Consider the following 18,443-nt stretch of genomic DNA (forward strand, 5'->3'; position numbering starts at 1 on the left):
TCTGCCTATAGACATAAAAACCCACACAGTGGCTGGGCGTGGTGGCTAACGCCTATAATCCCAGCACTTTGGGAGGCAGAGACGGGTGGATCACCTAAGGTCAGGAGTTTGAGACCAGCCAGACCAACATGGTAAAACTCCATCTCTACTACAAATACAAAATTAGCCAGGCATGGTGGCAGGGGCCTGTAATCCCAGCTACTTGGGAGACTGAAGCACGAGAATCGCTTGAACCTGGGAGGCGGAGGTTGCCTGGGCAACAAAAGCAAAACTCCATCTCAAAAAACAAACCAAAAAACCCGCACAGTGACCTGGAAAAATCCTCGCTGGTATTCAGTGAAAGCCATACTCATCCACATCCTGATATGAGGCCCACCATATGCAGACCCAACTGCAAAAACATGCCCTAATATCTGCCCTACAGAGCAATGTCCTGAAGGACATTCAGCCTATCCAAAACTAAAATGGGAATTAAAACCACCCAAGCTTCTAGTAACAAGCTAATAAAGGTGGACCCTAGTGCAGACCCAGCATCCTTGTGACTAAGCTACAACCCCTCTCCACTACAAACCCAGAGGGCATCCCATCACTTGGGGGCTCAACAAAAGATCTTTACCTCCTAAAATTAGTTTATAAAGAGGGTTTTGCCCTTCCAAATTCACAGACACCAGTGCAAAACTATATTGTGCCCATTGTCAATGCTTTTATCATAGCACTGAAAGTATGTGGCAAAAGAATTAGTTAAAAAAAAAGCAGCCAGGCACAGTGGCTCACGCCTGTAATCCCAGCACTTTGGGAGGCCAAGACAGGCAGATCATGAGGTCAGGAGATCGAGACCATCCTGGCTAACATGGTGAAATCCCGTCTTTACTAAAAATCCAAAAAAAAAAAAAATTAGCTGGGCGTGGTAGCGGGCGCCTGTAGTCCCAGCTACTCGGGAGGCTGAGGCAAGAGAATGGTGTGAATCCAGGAAGCGGAGTTTGCAGTAAGCCGAGATAGCGCCACTGCACTCCAGCCTGGGTGACACAGCAAGACTCTGTCTCAAAAATAAATAAATAAAAATAAAATAAAATAAAACAACATTGAAATTGAAGACAAGTAAAAAGTTCCTGTTTGCAGATCATATAATCTTACATATACAAAACCATAAACAGTATACATTAAAACCCATCAAAACTGATAAATATACTTAGTAAATTACCAAAACATAAAATTAACATACAAGTATAAATTATGGTTCCATCCACTCAAAACAAACTATCTGATAAAACAGAGGAAGAAAACAATCTTATTTACAATAGCATTAAAATAATATATTCTTGAGAACAAATTAAACCAAGGAGGTAAAAAAAATTTACAATGAAAGAAATTAAAGACACAAATAAATGTTAAAATATTTTATGAATATGGATTGAAGCAGTAAATATTGACAAAGTACCATGTTTTCCAAAGTGATCTATAGATTCAATAAACTCCCTATTGAAAGTCCAGTGGCATTATTTTTACAGTAATGAAAAATACAATTCTAAAATTTACATGAAACTACAATAAGCTTTGAAGAGCCAAAGCAATTTTGTGAAAAAAAGAAAAAAGCAGAAGAACATCATAGTTTACAATTTCAAACTATATTTCAAGACTATAGTAATAAAAACAGAATGGAATGTGCAGAAAAATGAATAAATTTTTTAAAACCCAATGGAACAGAAATCACTACTCACACATTTCAGATATGATGCAAAAAATAACTTTAAAAACAGTTTAACATGGAGGTTTTCAAAATTATGCAGATATATGTGTCCCCCAAAACAAAAGAGTCAGATTGTGCAGTCTCTTATATGCCATGAAAAGAACTTTGGCTCTCACTGTGAACTTGAAGGAAGATCACTGAAGGGAAAGCAGAATCCTTAGAGAATTTGAAAGCATAAGACAGAAGATGCCCCTATGTAAGAGCAAACGAAAAAAAAAAAAACTCAGGGTTTCCAGAAAGTATTTCCTTTGGAATACAGCTACCCAAATCACATTTTAAGGACTGGCTTTTTATTTGACCTTTGACCTTTCATCTTTGTCATCTGTTGTATTCACTTTCACTCTCACCTACCTGGGGGTCTGGCTACCATCTCATGTCTTTTTATATTCCAGGGCTCTTTTTTTTGCTCCAGACAGGTGATCAGATATGGCTTAGAGACAGCAATACCTGTTTTATTAAAAATAAATAACATGAATCTTAATCATATTCTCCAATTACCAACCCAGTAAGGTGCTCAGTAAAAAGGATGTAATAGAATAAATACTAATTTATAACATAAATTTCTAAATATTTAGAAAATATTTTAAATGTGTAGGTTTTAAATTTTACTATCTGGTACTATTGAATCAAAAATTGGTGTCGGAAATTAGATTTTAAGGCATGGGCAAGAATATTGCATGCCACTAAATTTCTGGAATTATCACTAATCTAGAGTGAAAAACAAAGATTAGCTCACTAATGTGAAAAGCTCAGGTCAAAATGAAACATCTTGAAGGAATTATTTTCTACATAAATCTCAAAGATTTTCTTGAAAACAGAGATCTGAAACTCATTTATGCAAAGCATAAATTATCAGAAAACAGTCTACAAAAATAGAGAAATAAAACTTTAAGGGTATTTTAGGAATTGTGTATTGAAGTTATCCTCACCCAAAAAGACCAGGTTTCTGTAGTTCTCTAACAACACATTTCTATATAAATCCCGCTGTGCAGTATCCAGGCATTGCCACTCCTCCAGAGAGAATTCTATGGCCACATCTTTAAATGTCAATGGTTCCTGAAAAACACAAACACACACACACTTACCAAGTGGCCACGAGCTGTCACTGAATTTTTTTTAAATGTATAGGATAGCCGGGTATGGTGGTTCATGCCTGTAATCCCAGCACTTTGGGAGGGCAAGGTGGGCAAATCACGAGGTCAAGAAATCGAGACCATCGTGGCCAACATGGTGAACCTCCGTCTCTACTGAAAATATAAAAATTAGGCCGAGCATGGTGGCTCACGCCTGTAATCCCAGCACTTTAGGAGGCAGAGGTAGATCACCAGAAGTTGGGAGTTCAAGACCAGCCTGATCAACATGGAGAAACCCCATCTCTACTAAAAATACAAAATTAGCAGGGTGTGGTGGCGCATGCCTGTAATCCCAGCTACTCGGGAGGCTGAGGCAAAAGAATTGCTTGAACCCGGGAGGCAGAGGTTGCAGTGCGCTGAGATCGCTCCACTGCACTCCAGTCTGGCAACAGAGTGAGACTCCATCTCAAAAAATAAAAAAATAAAAAAATGTATAGAATAAAAAAAGTATGCTAAATATAGACAGATGAGAGGGCTACAGATAAGAACAGTTTAATGTGGTTTAGAGAAATTTTCATTGTGTTTATATTTACTGTTTTGTGACTTGTGGGAAACTACTGGATCCGCAGGAATAGAAAACATGTTGCTAAATGGAATGTCTCTGCAAGCACTGGTTTTAATAAAAAATTTTAAAAATTAGGACTCTAAAATGCATACTTTTTTTCCCCATTTATCTCCTTGTGGAATTCGGAAATTGTTAGCACCCACTCTAGAAAGGCACCAGCCAAAACTCTGATCTCTTCTTATCAGTTCTGTGAGGCAAGACTCCAGGGTGGGGCCAGACCTAAAAAAGGCCTCCAAAAAGGGTGAATCTGAACAGAACTGGAGCTGGGAGTAAACCCTATATATTACTCTGCTCACCCCATCAACTGTATAAATATACTAATTAGCCCTTTAAACAAATTTCCTACGGTTTTCTAGGGTAATTTTAAGATAAATACGCATTCTTAGCAAAGTAAAAGAAATAAAAATATTTAAAACTCTTGGGTCCATAAACATTCATTCAAATGATGACCTCAGAAGTCACAACAATATAAAGAAAGTGGCCCAAATAAAGCCCACATGTTTTCCCACACATCTATTCACTTAATTCAACCATGTATTCAGTTGCTAGTCTAGACCAACTGTTCCTAGATGGTAGGGACCATGACTGCTTTATCTATTTTTCTAATGGCCATATGAAATGGTAGCAATTAGTTTATCTGCTTGAGTCTCCAGACCTCCTCCTTGTTTTTTTTTTTTTTTTTTTTTTGAGACGGAGTCTCGCTCTGTCGCCCAGGCTGGAGTACAGTGGCCGGATCTCAGCTCACTGCAAGCTCCGCCTCCCGGGTTTACGCCATTCTCCTGCCTCAGCCTCCCGAGTAGCTGGGACTACAGGCGCCCGCCACCTCGCCCGGCTAGCTTTTTGTATTTTTTAGTAGAGATGGTGTTTCACCGTGTTAGCCAGGATGGTCTCGATCTCCTGACCTCGTGATCCGCCTGTCTCGGCCTCCCAAAGTGCTGGGATTACAGGCTTGAGCCACCGCGCCCGGCCTCCTCCTTGTTTTTTACCCAACTACCAGGAAACTGGGAAACTCTCAACTGGATACCAACCAAAGACATCTCTTGTATGAGGGGAGGAGCAAACACAGGATGACTCATTTCTCTTACACTGAGACAGAAGCAGAATTAACCACTCTTGTCAACCTGACACAATTCTGCTCTGGACATCCTCAAATATCTCAAAGATGCCTAGGTGATTGTGAGAGAGTTCCCAGTGACCCTGGGCTGATGACCCAAGGATAAGGCAGGCAGGAGAGACTCAGGCTGATTCTAAATGGAAAATCGAACTGCCGCAGCAGAGCTCCAGATTACAGGTCCTGATTAGCTAGCTCTTGGGCAAAAGGAAAGACAAAAATACTCTACTCCAGTATTACATTTTATGGGTAGGTATAATTGTGATCATGACTCTCGATACTTTGTGGCCTTCATCTCTCACCCCTAAGATGCTTGTTTACTCTTACAGAATCTGTCATCAGATTCTATTTACACCTGGACCCTCTCACATAACTGTAGCAGGTCACTGAACAAGATCTGAAAAGTTTTAAGAGCAACACTCTCAAAGGGAAGCTTTAAGATGTTTATGTTGACATCTCACAATGCAGAAAATGCCTCCTGTTGGTTTCCTATACATTCTCAATCCAGAGTCTGGCCCTGTCTTGTAAATTCCAGGTAAAGGCCGGACCTTACATACAGATTCTAGGTGGGATCAGCCTGCTTCTGCATTCTTGGGTGTTACAGCAAGTGTAGTACAACCAAAGGACAGACTGCCTCATAGAGGCTGCTCTACCACATTCTAAATAATACGTCTACTTCATGTAGCTGAAGCTACATGAATATAAGTAGAGAGTTTATTTGGGCCAAGATTTGGAATTGTAACCTGGGATCAAAGATTCAAGTTGCCAGGAATCTACACTTTGATTAGCGCAGTTACAAGTGGATTTGTAAAGGCAAAAAGAGAGGGACAGAGAGTGGGCTGATACAAAGTTGCCCGTCAGAAACTCTCATTTGTTTACAAAAAAAAACATTGACTATCGATTGGATATACATTGTTAAGCTATAGGGTGTGGGTTACAGGATCCAGTGTGTCATTATTAATTTAAATTTATAGCTACTTGTGGCAATGGCAAGCAGTTTCAAGAGATAAATTCATAGCTCAAAGAACAGAGAAATACATAATTGTGGTATTATTTTAATGTTCTCTGAACCTTGTAACTAAAAGAATTTGCATTTCTCAAATAAAAGGTTTTCTTTTTTCCCAAATCTTAAGTCCCTGATTCAGAATTTGGAGCTGCAAATTTAGTTCCTAGGTGAGTGCAGTAGCAGTAGGTGTCGTCCACACATTTGTGGTTATTTTAAGAAGAGGAAGAAGGGGTTGGGCGTAGTGGCTCATACCTGCAACCCCAGCACTTTGGGAGGCCAAGGCAGGCAGATCACCTGAGGTCACGAGTTTGAGACCAGCCTGGCCAACATGGTGAAAACCCCCCCCCTCCACTAAACATACAAAAATTAGCTGGACGTCTTGGTGCACGCTTGTAATCCCAGCTACTCAGGAGGCTGAGGCAGGAGAATCATTTGAACCCAGAAAGTAGAAGTTGCAGTGAGCCAAGATCATGCCATTGCACTCCAGCCTGGGCAACAGAGTGAGACTCCATCTCAAAAAAAAAAGAAGAAGAAGAGGAAGGGAAAAAAATGGAGATTATCATGTCTGCTTAATGCACACATGTTACTCTGGGTTTCTGGGGCCCATGGTCTCTGAAATCAGTTTCTGGTCTAAAGATACAAGAGTCATTTAAAGAGGTAAAATGGTTAATTGCTGCCCTGTGAAGTATGTAGAAATCTGGCCTAGCCTCTCTAGAGGTGACTGTAGAGGACTATAACACCAAATAGGCAGAGACACAATTCTGTCTGCATATTTAGGGGACAGCATGCATTTTGCAGCACAATCATGAGTTGACTGAAAGCCTGAAAGGAAAAGCCTCCTCTAGGTTAAAGCTTGGTTGGCACCTTATATGTTTATATGATGTGTGGCAATTCTAGACAGTGTTTGGAAAATATAACTAAAAGAAAAATTTTGTCCAGCTCCAGAGTAACTCCACAATGACAGAACAGAAAGAAAACCATTTTATTACACAATTAAACCAGAATGTGACATGTATCACAGTCAATCTGCTGAAGAGATTGCAAAGACAGAAAGACAGTCACAATAATTAGTCCACAAGTAGAAAAATTTACAGCACACGTCATACATAGTTCACCCTAAATTCACCTGGTAATTGGGAAGGCCATCCATATACGCTAATTGGTTATAATCAATGACAAAATAAACTTTTCACATCTTCATGACAAGAGGTAATTCTGCAACTTAAAGCCAGGTGCCTCCTGCCTGCCATCTCCTGGTGGCTTGTGTCCTCTCTTGACTCCTACCATCTGCCACTGAGGCAGAGTCTATAGCACAGAGCTCACACCTGGCACCCTATATATAACCTCAACTGCCACAGCAGCACTTCAATGCCACATCAGAGAGTGAAGCCTGAGTTGCAGGAGGAAAGCCTGCAGGACTCCTGGGTAGAACTGCACCTTCACAATAATGGGAATAGGTGCAGTGTTTAAACCTCAGTTTTTTATTTATAATGGTGACACGGAAATCACTCTGCTAGATTTCCAGCAAGAGTCCATATAGAGATAGCTCCAAGAGTTCTCACTGTGACAGCCCACCTCATTCACAGACACCATGGGATAGTAATAGGGCTTCCAAAACAGACACCCAATGCATTCAAGAGAAAAACAGCCAAAAATGATTATATTGAGAGAAAAAAAAGAAGATAAAAGCATCTTTAGAAAAAAACTCAGATTAGATGATTGAACAAGTCAGTCAGAAAATACTCCCCTAAAACACATTTCTCTGTAAAAACCCAAAGTGCACAGCTACCCTCAGTATGAGAAACATGAGCACAAAGAATAAAGGCGGGCATATTCTCAGCAGAATTTTGTAAGTGTGTGTTACAGCGTGGTCTGGATTGAAGACCTAAGCAGATTTTGTGTGAGCAACAAGGCTCTTTATTCACTTGGGTGCTAGTGGGCTGAGTCTGAAAAGGGAGGTGTGAGGGAGAGCAGTCTTTATAGGGCAAAGTGGTGAGTGGAAAATTACAACACAGTTTTGGGACTTGTTGACTCAAGAAGTTGATCGACCAGTTGGGACAGGAACCCACTGTTCTTCTTTTGTGGTTTTTGGTTGTTGCAGGTTTTCTGGTTCCAGGAAGTCTGGAGGCATATGTGCCATTCACAGAGTTCTTAATGGCCCACCGTAATACTGGCCCTGCTGGCAATAGTGCAGCCATATTTTTGGCGTATGACATTCCTGTCTTTTTGTTTTAATAAGAAAAGAAGTGGACGTGGAGATGTTTCTCAGGGATTCTTCAAGCGGGACTTGGACTCCTAATCGGGAGAGAGATCTTGGGGTTGGGGTGACATTCAGGGACAGTTAGGAGTAGCATTTGCTGCATAGATTGACTGGTAACAGCTTGAATGAGATTTTGTAGGAACTGAGAGGCCAGTCAGAAGAGATAGGGTCCGAACAGGAGAAGGAGAATGATGGAAATGAGGGGCCAAGCTTTAGGGAGAAGCCACAATGCCCAGCTCCAAAGATTGGTGTTAAGAGTCTGAAGGATGTTGCCTGATTTTAGAAGACTTTTCATTTAAACGCTGGGCAGCATCTCGTACTAGTCCAGACTGGTTGGTGTAAAAACAACAATCTTCCCCTAAAAAGATGCACAGACCACCTTTTTTGGCGGTTAGGAGGCCTAAGCCACAGTGGTTCTGGAAAGTTACTGCTGCTAAGGCGTCTTTTGGGGACTGGAGAGTAAGGGTGGATTTTGCTATGTCTTGGAGGCTGAGAGATCCTTTGAGAGTGTATAATAGTAGGACAGGGAAGGGGACAAATAGCAGGTTTGTCTATTCCTGTTCCTGTGGCATTGGTAATTCCTAGTCCTATAAGCAAGGGTATTATCTGCACGGCCCTACACTGACGGACTTGGGCTCTGACAGGGACTGGTAAGGTTTGGTTTCCAAGGGCAATGTCAATTTTGGGGCTTAGGAAGACTAGGATACAGGTGCCTGTCCACCTAGTGGGGAGGCAGACATAGGTTGAAGTTCCACACAAGAAGAATATGCCTTGGCTGGGTAGGCAGAACTGGCTGTGTATGTTAAAAAAGTGTGTGAATTTGTTGTTTTCATTTTCCCACACCCCTAGGGTACTTGCCAAGGTGGCCCCCGTGAGTGGCTGAAAAGGGATGTTTGGGATAAGCTGAGTAGCTCCCTGTTTTATTTTCCCATTGGAGGAAAAATCATTTTGTATCTACTAGGAGCCACTCAGAAGGGTAGCTGAAAGCGGGGATAAGGAGGCATTCGTCAGTGGTGGGAGTGCTGCTGCAGGAGGTCCAGGGGTGAATGGTCAGTCATGCAGTGTGTATGCCTGCCATTACAAAACCCGGATTGTTTGTTAAGCAGGGAGGTGCTTATGACTTCTGGGGGCTTTGAGAAGTGGATAGGCTGTTTGAATGTAGCCGTTTGGGAGACCTGGAGGTTAATGTAGTCAGTTGGGGCTTGAAGCTGCGAGGTGTAGTTGCACTGATGGAACAGGAGGTGACCGATGGGTAGGCCTGATGACAGGTTGTGTTGGATGCATAAAGGGGCTTGGAAAGTTAAGACAGTGTTTGTAGTCACAGGGCCGTGTATGGGTTTTTCATTTCTTGTGTAATGGGTGAGGCTGGACGTATAGGAGCCTAAAAGTTGAACTGCATGTCCTGTCGGGGTATTTTCGGTCATTTCATTGATGGAGAAGTCGGCCAATGACTGCATATTTAGGAGTTGGAAAGGGCTTTTTCCTTCATAACGAGGGTGGTAGGTTAAGTTAGTAACTACCCAGTTTTTTGTGGGAATGGGAGTGGCAACGTAAGTGGTAGCTGATAGAGAAATGCAAAGCCAGCAGTCCTTTGCCAAAGAAGGATTGGACTGGTTTAACAGAAAGTGGGTTGAGAGTTTTGTAGAGGTAATTAGGCATTACTGGAAGTGGGGGTGCAGCCATGCGGGGCAGCCAAAGGAGCAGGAGGGATAGATAAAGTGAGTAGGAAGGTAAATAGAGGTGTCTCATCTGGGGAGAAGTCATACAGGGTGCCCTAAAAGATGAGATCATCTATCCGGTTTAAGAGAGAATCTAAGGTGGGAGTTTGGGGATGAAACCAGGACATGTCTTAGCAAATAGAGTGGAGGAAGAGGGTGAAGCAGCAGGGTGGACAGGAGCAGGACATTTTAAGTTTCTTCAGGGATTCGGGTGAGTTTTAACGAGGTCAAGGAGAGTACCTGCAACTTCCAAGAGGAGGAAGAAGGGTCAGGCTGAGTGTCAGATGGACACAGCTTTACTCTGGAAGGGTGAATCCACTGAGGAGGATCTTGTAAGCGGACAGCTGTTGGGGTGCTATAAATGACCAGGAAGGGTCCTGTCCACTGAGGTTGCAGAGATCAGGGGGTTAAGCTCTTTATCAGGATGGGCTGTCCAGCCTGAGTGTCCTCATATGGCTGGGTATCTGGGGTGGGTTAGCACCTGATGGTTAGCAACCTGACGGATTTCATTCCTAGCCTGTTGGAGGACTGGATAAATAGTCCCCAAGAGGACTGGTGTCTGGGATGAGGTTGGGCCCGAGTAGAAAAGTACTACCATATAAGAGTTCGAATGGGCTATACCCGGTAGGTTCATGGGCGGTGGCTCAGATCCGGAAGAGCGCAAGTGGTAGGAGAACAGTCCAGTCCTTTCGGAGCTAGAGGGTGAGTTTTTTTTTTTTTTTTTTTTGAGACAGAGTCTAGCTCTGTCACCCAGGCTGGAGTTCAGTGGCGCGATCTCGGCTCACTGCAAGCTCCGCCTCCCGGGTTTACGCCATTCTCCTGCCTCAGCCTCCCGAGTAGCTGGGACTACAGGTGCCCGCCATCTCGCCTGGCTAGTTTTTTGTATTTTTTAGTAGAGACGGGGGTTTCACCGTGTAGACCAGGATGGTCTCGATCTCCTGACCTCGTGATCCACCCGTCTCGGCCTCCCAAAGTGCTGCGATTACAGGCTTGAGCCACCGCGCCCGGCCTAGAGGGTGAGTTTTTAAGAGGCTGCTGGCTCTTTCAACCTTTCCTAAGGAATGAGGATGATATGGGGTGTGGAGATTCCACTGGATGCCAAGGGCCTGGGAAACTGCCTCGGTGATTTGGCTAATGAAAGCTGGACCATGTCAGACTGGATGGAAGTAGGGAGGCCGAAACAGAGAATAATATCTGTTAGAAGAGAGGTAATAACTGCTGCGGCCTTTTCAGATCCAGTAGGGAAGGCCATGACCCATCTGGTGAAGGTATCAACCCAAACTAGGAGGTACTTATATTTTTTGACATGAGGCATATGAGTGAAGTCAATTTGCCAATCTTGTGTAATAGTAAACCCTCGGGCCCGATGTGTTGTGAAAGGAGGGGGCCTAAGAAAACCTTGAGGGTTGGTGGAGTGGCAGATGGAACATTGAGAGGTGATTGCTTTAAGGATGGACTTCCACGATGAGAAATAAATAAGGGGCTCTAGGAGGTGAGCCAAAGGCTTGTACCCTACGCGCAAGCAGTCATGGAGGGATGAGAGAATAGATTGTGCTTCTGAGGCAGGAAGAAGGAACTTTCTGTGATCTAAGAACCACTTGCCTTGTGAGTTGGAAAGGACAAGTAGAGCAGGCTTTCAGAATAAGAGTAGGTAGGGATGATAGATGAGAAAGAAACGTACTGGCCTTTTGGAGCAGAGACTGGAATGTCTGCAGACACTGAGGCGTTTGCCACCTCTTTTGCTGTTTTATTGGCGTGGGCATTTGCTTTAGCGACAGGGTCTGTCGGTTTTTGGCATCCTCTGCAGTGGACACAACTCCAGCCTTGGCAGGCAAGAGAGCAGCCTTAAGGAGGAACTTTATGATAAAGGCATTGATAATGGAAGACCCTTGTGTGGTTAGAAAACCTCTTTCCGCCCAGATGGCAGCATTGTGATGAAGGATGTAGAAAGCATACGTGGAATCAGTATAAATATTGATGTGCATTCCCTTAGCAAGAAAGAGTGTGAGTTAAAGCAATTAGTTCAGCTTCATGAGAGGTGGTGGAGGGTGGAAGTGCAGCAGACTCGATAACAAAAGTGTGGGACACAACAGCATAACCTGCCTTGGCTGGCGAAAATTGGTTGGGCCTTGAAGAACCACCATCGATAAACCAAGTGTGGTCTGGGTTTGGGACTGGAAAAACAGAAATATGAGGAAAGGGGGAGGATGCCATGAGATTAAGGAGATGCAGTCATGTGGCTCAGGACTTGTGTTGGGTGCTAAGTGAGAGGCTGGGTTGAAATCAGGTCCAAGAGTAATGGTTAGTATGGGGTTTAAAATAAAGAGTTGAATAAAGCTGGAGGAGATGCGGGGAGGAGAGTAGGTAGGTGAGGTGAGAGGAAGAAATGAGACTCCAGAGGTTGTGAGAGCTATAGAGGGTAAATGGGGTGTAATCAGTGATTTTTGAGGGATTCTAGAAGTATTAGGGCAGTGGCCGCTGCAGCGCGTACACAGAGCAGCCAGCCTAGGACTGAGGTCAAGTTGTTTAGATAAGTAGGTCACTGGTCGTGGGCCTGGCCCTTGTCTTACGACCCCAACTGCACATCCCTTTACCTCTGGCATATAGAGAGGGAAGGGCTGGGTGGAGTCGGGGAGTGCCAGTGAGGGGGCTGTCTCAAGAGCTTTATTCAGGGAGTGAAAGGATGAATGAGGGAACGATTTGGGGTCTATGGGGTCAGCTAGGTTGCCTTTTGTAAGCTTATAAAGGTGTTTTGTTAAGAGGGCAAAACCAGGTACCTAGAGGCGGAAGTACCCGAAGATGCCTAAGAAGGAGATAAGCTGCTATTTTTGAAGGGACTGGGGTCTAGGAGATTAGCTGAATACAGTCAGCGGGGACAGTGTGGGTGTGCTGATGGAGAATTATGCTGAGATAAGTAACAGAAGGGGAAGAAATCTGAGCTTTAGAAAGGGACATTCGGTATCCTTTAGAGGCTAAATGCTGAAGGAGTAGGAGGATATTCTGTTGGGAGGATTCCTAGGAGGGACTGCAGAGAAGATCATCGACATATCAGATGAGGTAGGAAAAGGAAGGCTGAAAAGAGAGTAGGTTGCAGGCAAGGGCTTGGCTAAAATAATGAGGGTTATCCCGGAAGCCCTGGGAAGAATGGTCCAGCTTACTTGTTGGGAATGGTGGGTGTCAGGGTCAGTCCAGGTGAAGGCAAAAAGAGGTTGAGAAGAGGGGTGTAGGGGAATGATATAGAAGGCATCTTTTAGATTGAGAACAGAATAATAGGTAGTGGAGGGAGGTATTTTGGACAAGAGAGTATATGAGTTTGACACTATAGGATGGATGGAAAGTACAACCTTGTCCGGAGCCGTGAGGCTCGGAAATTGCCGCGGCCTCTGTTGCTTAAGCTCTGCATTGTGGAGACAAGATGGCGCACTTCCTGGTTCTTCATCATCAACTTTACCCGCGCGCGCGAACTTTTCCCGCCCGCGCGTAGATAACCTCCCGCGCCCGGGAAAGACTAAGTCTACCGAGCATGCGTCTGGTGACGTCTCTCATTATTCCCCTCCCCTCCTGCTCTGAGCCCTTCCTCTTCCCTGCCAGCCTATATAAGGCATTGCACCGCCGCCATTAAATGAGACTTGATCAGAATACTGTCTTGTCTCCATTTCTTGTGTCTCTTGTCTCTCTAAATTCCCACCCCCTCCTCCAAGGTCTGTGTTAATGATCCCGCTGGTCGGACATGTGGCGCCCAAACGCGGGGCTTGGATACGAGGGAACTGCGTGAGGAAGAGGGCGCATAGAAAGGCCGGCGACTAAAGTGAAAGAAAAATCCCTCCGACCGTCGTGGGAGCCTGCTGCTTCGGAGTTGAGGGTAAGTTACGCGCCCGAAATGGGACAAGAATTAAGCCAGCATCAAATCTACGTAGGGCAATTAAAAGAGGCTTTAAAGACACGGGGAGTAAAGGTTAAAAGTGGTGACTTATTTAAATTTTTGATTTTGTAAAAGACACCTGCCCTTGGTTCCCGCAAGAGGGGACCATTGACATAAAGAGGTGGCGTAGAGTGGGAGATTGCTTTCAAGATTATTATAATACTTTTGGACCAGAAAAAGTTCCAGTGACAGCCTTTTGTTATTGGAATCTAATCAGAGACCTAATAGATAAAAAGGAGGCCGATCCACAAATAATGGCTGCGGTCACCCAGACTGAGGAGATTTTACAGGTCAGTTCTCAGACCGACCTCAGGAGCCCCCCGCCAGACAAAGAAGTAGACCTTATTTCTCTTGAAAGTGATGACGAGGGGACCAAGGCTCTTTCGGTTAGAGACAAAATGATGCTAGGCGAGACAAGGCCAAAAAATACCCAATTTTGCAAACCGCTCAAAAAGACAAAAGTAACGACAATCCTGGCCCCTCAGATGTAAATTGGGACAACTTAGAGGAAGAAGCAGCTAGATATCATAATCCTGATTGGCCCCCCTCTTTCTCGCATCCGCCTCCCTATAACGGAACGCCTGGTGCCTCTGCACCCGACGTAATGGCGGTGGTTAATCCGAAAGAGGAACTCAAAGAAAAAATCGCTCAACTTGAAGAGCAGATAAAGTTAGAAGAATTGCATCAGTCACTAATCATTAGGCTGCAAAAGTTAAAAACAGGAAATGAGAGGGTAACAAATTCAGAGAGTATGGGAGGCTTCCCTCGCCCGCCTCAGCGGCCCGGACAACATGTCCCAAAAGGGAAGTTTTCTACTAGCCGAGACACGGAGTCCTCCGATAAAGATATCTTCCCAGTAACTGAAACTGTAGATGGACAGGGTCAGGCCTGGAGGCATCATAATGGATTTGATTTTACTGTTATAAAAGAGTTAAAAACTGCTGTTTCTCAATATGGAGCTACTGCTCCCTATACTCTTGCTATAGTAGAGTCTGTGGCCGATAACTGGCTTACTCCAACAGATTGGAACACACTAGTTAGAGCAGTTCTTTCAGGGGGAGATCATTTGATTTGGAAATCGGAGTTTTTTGAAAATTGCAGAGACACAGCCAAAAGAAACCAACAGGCAGGAAACGGTTGGGACTTTGATATGTTAACTGGCTCTGGTAATTATTCCAACACTGATGCGCAGATGCAATACGACCCTGGATTATTCTCACAAATCCAGGCGGCGGCTACAAAAGCCTGGAGGAAACTCCCTGTTAAAGGCGACCCAGGAGCTTCACTCACTGGAGTCAAGCAGGGACCTGATGAGCCGTTCACAGATTTTGTCCATAGGCTCATGACAACCGCAGGAAGGATTTTTGGTAATGCCGAGGCGGGGGTAGATTATGTTAAACAATTGGCTTATGAAAATGCCAATCCAGCTTGTCAGGCAGCAATTCGTCCTTTAGAAAGAAAACAGATTTGACTGGATATATCCGCCTCTGTTCAGACATTGGACCTCCTATCAACAGGGCTTGGCAATGGCCGCAGCCTTTAGCGGACAAACCGTAAAAGACTTCCTTGATAAAAAAACAGAGAAAAAGGAGGGTGTTTTAAATGTGGCAAAAGGGGACATTTTGCAAAAGATTGCCGCGGGGATTCAAATAAAAACTCTGAAGCAAAGGTTCCAGGCCTTTGCCCAAGGTGTAAAAGAGGAAAACATTGGGCTAATGAATGTAAATCTAAAACTGACAATCAGGGAAATCCTTTACCCTCCCAACAGGGAAACGGGATGAGGGGCCAGCCCCAGGCCCCGAAACAAGCTTATGGGGCGGTCAGCTTTGTTCCGGCCAGCAACAACAATCCATTTCAAGACTTAGTAGAGCAACCCCAGGAAGTGCAGGACTGGACCTCTGTTCCACCTCCCACACAGTATTAACACCTGAGATGGGAGCACAAGCCTTAGGCACTGGAATATATGGGCCTTTGCCTCCTGATACCTTTGGATTGATCCTGGGAAGAAGTAGTGTCACTATGAAAGGTCTACAAGTTTTCCCAGGAGTAATCGATAACGACTATACTGGCGAAATTAAAATAATGGCCAGGGCTGTTGACAATATTATTACTGTCCCTCAAGGGGATAGAATAGCACAATTAGTCCTACTGCCTCTAATTAAAACAACTAATAAAGTCCAGCACTCTAACAGAGGAAAGGGAGGTTTTGGATCATCAAATATATATTGGGTACAGCCAATCACTAATCAAAAGCCCTCCCTGACCTTGTGGCTAGATGGTAAGTTGTTTACAGGATTAATAGATACAGGGGCTGATGTAACCATCATTAGACAAGAGGACTGGCCCTCTCACTGGCCTACCACAGAAACTTTCACTAACTTAAGAGGAATTGGACAAAGTAGTAATCCCAAACAAAGCTCTAAATACCTTACCTGGAAAGACAAAGAAAATAACTCAGGTCTCATTAAACCATTTGTTATCCCTCAACTGCCTGTTAATCTCTGGGGACGGGACCTACTCTCCCAGATGAAAATTTTGATGTGCAGCCCCAATGATATAGTTGCTGCACAAATGTTAGCTCAGGTTATAGCCCCGGAAAAGGACTGGGGAAAAAAGAAAACGGTATTCGACAGCCTATTCCAGCCTTAGGACAATCTAACACAAAAGGTTTGGAAATTTTTAACTTCGGCCATTGACATGCCTGTACCCCAAAAGTGCGCTGACCCCATAACATGGAAGTCGGATGAGCCTGTTTGGGTTGATCAATGGCCTTTAGTTAATGAAAAGCTAATTGCAGCCCAACAGTTAGTACAGGAACAGCTAATGGCAGGGCATATTGCGGAGAGTAACTCTCCCTGGAATACACCCATATTTGTCATCAGGAAAAAGTCCGGTAAGTGGAGACTATTACAAGATTTAAGGGCAGTAAACGCTACTATGGTCCTCATGGGTGCCTTACAGCCCGGGCTACCTTCTCCGGTAGCGATCCCTCAAGGATATTTTAAAATTATCATAGACCTGAAAGACTGCTTTTTTACGATTCCCCTTCATCCCACTGATCAAAAACGATTCGCCTTTAGCTTGCCAGCTATAAATTTTAAAGAACCAATGAAGCGATACCAATGGAAAGTGTTGCCTCAAGGTATGGCCAACAGCCCCACTTGTGTCAAAAATATGTGGCTACAGCCATACACTCAGTTAGAGAGACATGGAAACAAATATACATTATACATTACATGGATGATATCCTCATAGCAGGAAAAATGGGAGAACAAGTTCTACAGTGTTTTGCACAACTCAGACAAGAGCTAACCACTGCGGGGTTACACATAGCTCCAGAAAAAATACAATTACAAGACCCTTATACATATTTGGGTTTTCAAATAAATGGACCTAAGATTACTAATCAAAAGGCAGTTATCCGTAAAGATAGGTTACATACCCTCAATGATTTCCAAAAACTCCTTGGAGACATTAATTGGCTCCGGCCATACTTAAAACTTACCACGGGAGAGTTAAAACCTTTATTCGACACCCTAAAAGGTGACCCCAACCCTAAGTCCTTTAGGTCATTGTCAAAAGAGGCGCTTTTATCACTCCATAAAGTAGAGGCGGCTATTGCTGAACAATTTGTCACCAGCATAGACTATTCACAGCCATTAACCTTTTTAATATTTCACACAACACTAACACCTACTGGTTTATTCTGGCAAGATAACCCTATTATGTGGGTCCACTTGCCTTCATCTCCCAAAAAGGTATTGCTACCTATTATGATGCCATAGCAGACTTATTATTCTAGGAAGAGACAATAGCAAAAAATACTTTGGAATTGAACCTTCTACGATCATACAACCTTATTCTAAGCCACAAATCCATTGGCTAATGCAAAACACTGAGACGTGGCCGATTGCTTGCGCTTCTTACGCTGGTAACCTGGATAACCATTACCCACCAAATAAGCTTATCCAATTTTGTAAGCTGCATGCTTTTGTCTTCCCTCATATCACCAGTAAAACACCCTTAGACAATGCCTTATTAGTATTCACTGATGGGTCCTCCACAGGGATTGCTGCATATACCTTTGCAGACACCACTGTTAACTTCAAAACCAGTCATACTTCAGCTCAACTAGTGGAGTTGCAGGCCCTAATCGCAGTGCTGTCAGCCTTCCCTAATCAGGCCCTTAATATTTATACTGACAGTGCATATTTAGCTCACTCAATACTTTACTTGAAACCGTAGCACAAATCAAACATGTGTCAGACACAGCCAAACTATTTTTACAATGCCAGCGAGTAATACATAACAGATCAACACCTTTTTTCATTGGACATATTAGAGCTCATTCAGGATTGCCAGGACCTCTATCCCAAGGCAACCAAGTGGCTGACTTTGCAACCAAGACTGTAGCTACAACTATAGATACAAATTTGAATCAAGCACAGACCGCTCACGCTTTACACCACCTTAATGCTCAAACCCTAAGATTAATGTTTAAAATAACTAGGGAACAAGCTAGACAAATTGTTAAACAATGCCAGACATGTATAATTATCTGCCAGTCCCTCACTTAGGAGTAAAACCAAGAGGACTAGTTCCCAATATGATCTGGCAAATGGATGTCACCCATTATTCAGAGTTTGGTAATTTAAAATACATCCATGTATGTATAGATACATTTAGTGGATTTATATTAGCCACCCTACAAACAGGTGAAGCTACCAAACATGTAATAGCCCATTTACTACACTGTTTTTCTGTAATTGGAAAACCTAAACAATAAAAACAGATAATGGTCCTGGCTATACATCTAAAGGTTTCCAAGACTTTTGCCTAAAATACAAAAAAAACATACTACTGGTATCCCATATATCCTCAAGGACAAGGAATCGTTGAAAGAGCTCACTTATCCTTAAAAACTACCATTGAAAAGATAAAGAAGGGGGAATGGTACCCTACTAAGGGCACCCCTAGAAAT

At 43.6% G+C, this 18,443-nt stretch overlaps 1 protein-coding gene across 1 annotated transcript in view; it reads right to left on the minus strand.

Moving 5' to 3' along the window:
* The window catches only part of LOC117073527 (zinc finger protein 91-like), a 51,120-nt gene that overhangs the window by 16,348 nt on the left and 16,329 nt on the right, over positions 1–18,443 (minus strand). Inside the window, 2 exon segments of the mRNA XM_033194551.1 lie at positions 2,099–2,194; positions 2,677–2,803. Of these exon segments, the coding sequence (XP_033050442.1) occupies positions 2,099–2,194; positions 2,677–2,803 (223 nt within the window).

Source organism: Trachypithecus francoisi, unplaced genomic scaffold, assembly GCF_009764315.1.
Source record: "Trachypithecus francoisi isolate TF-2019V2 unplaced genomic scaffold, Tfra_2.0 Lachesis_group4, whole genome shotgun sequence".
In the NCBI taxonomy this organism is placed as follows: Eukaryota; Metazoa; Chordata; class Mammalia; order Primates; family Cercopithecidae; genus Trachypithecus; species Trachypithecus francoisi.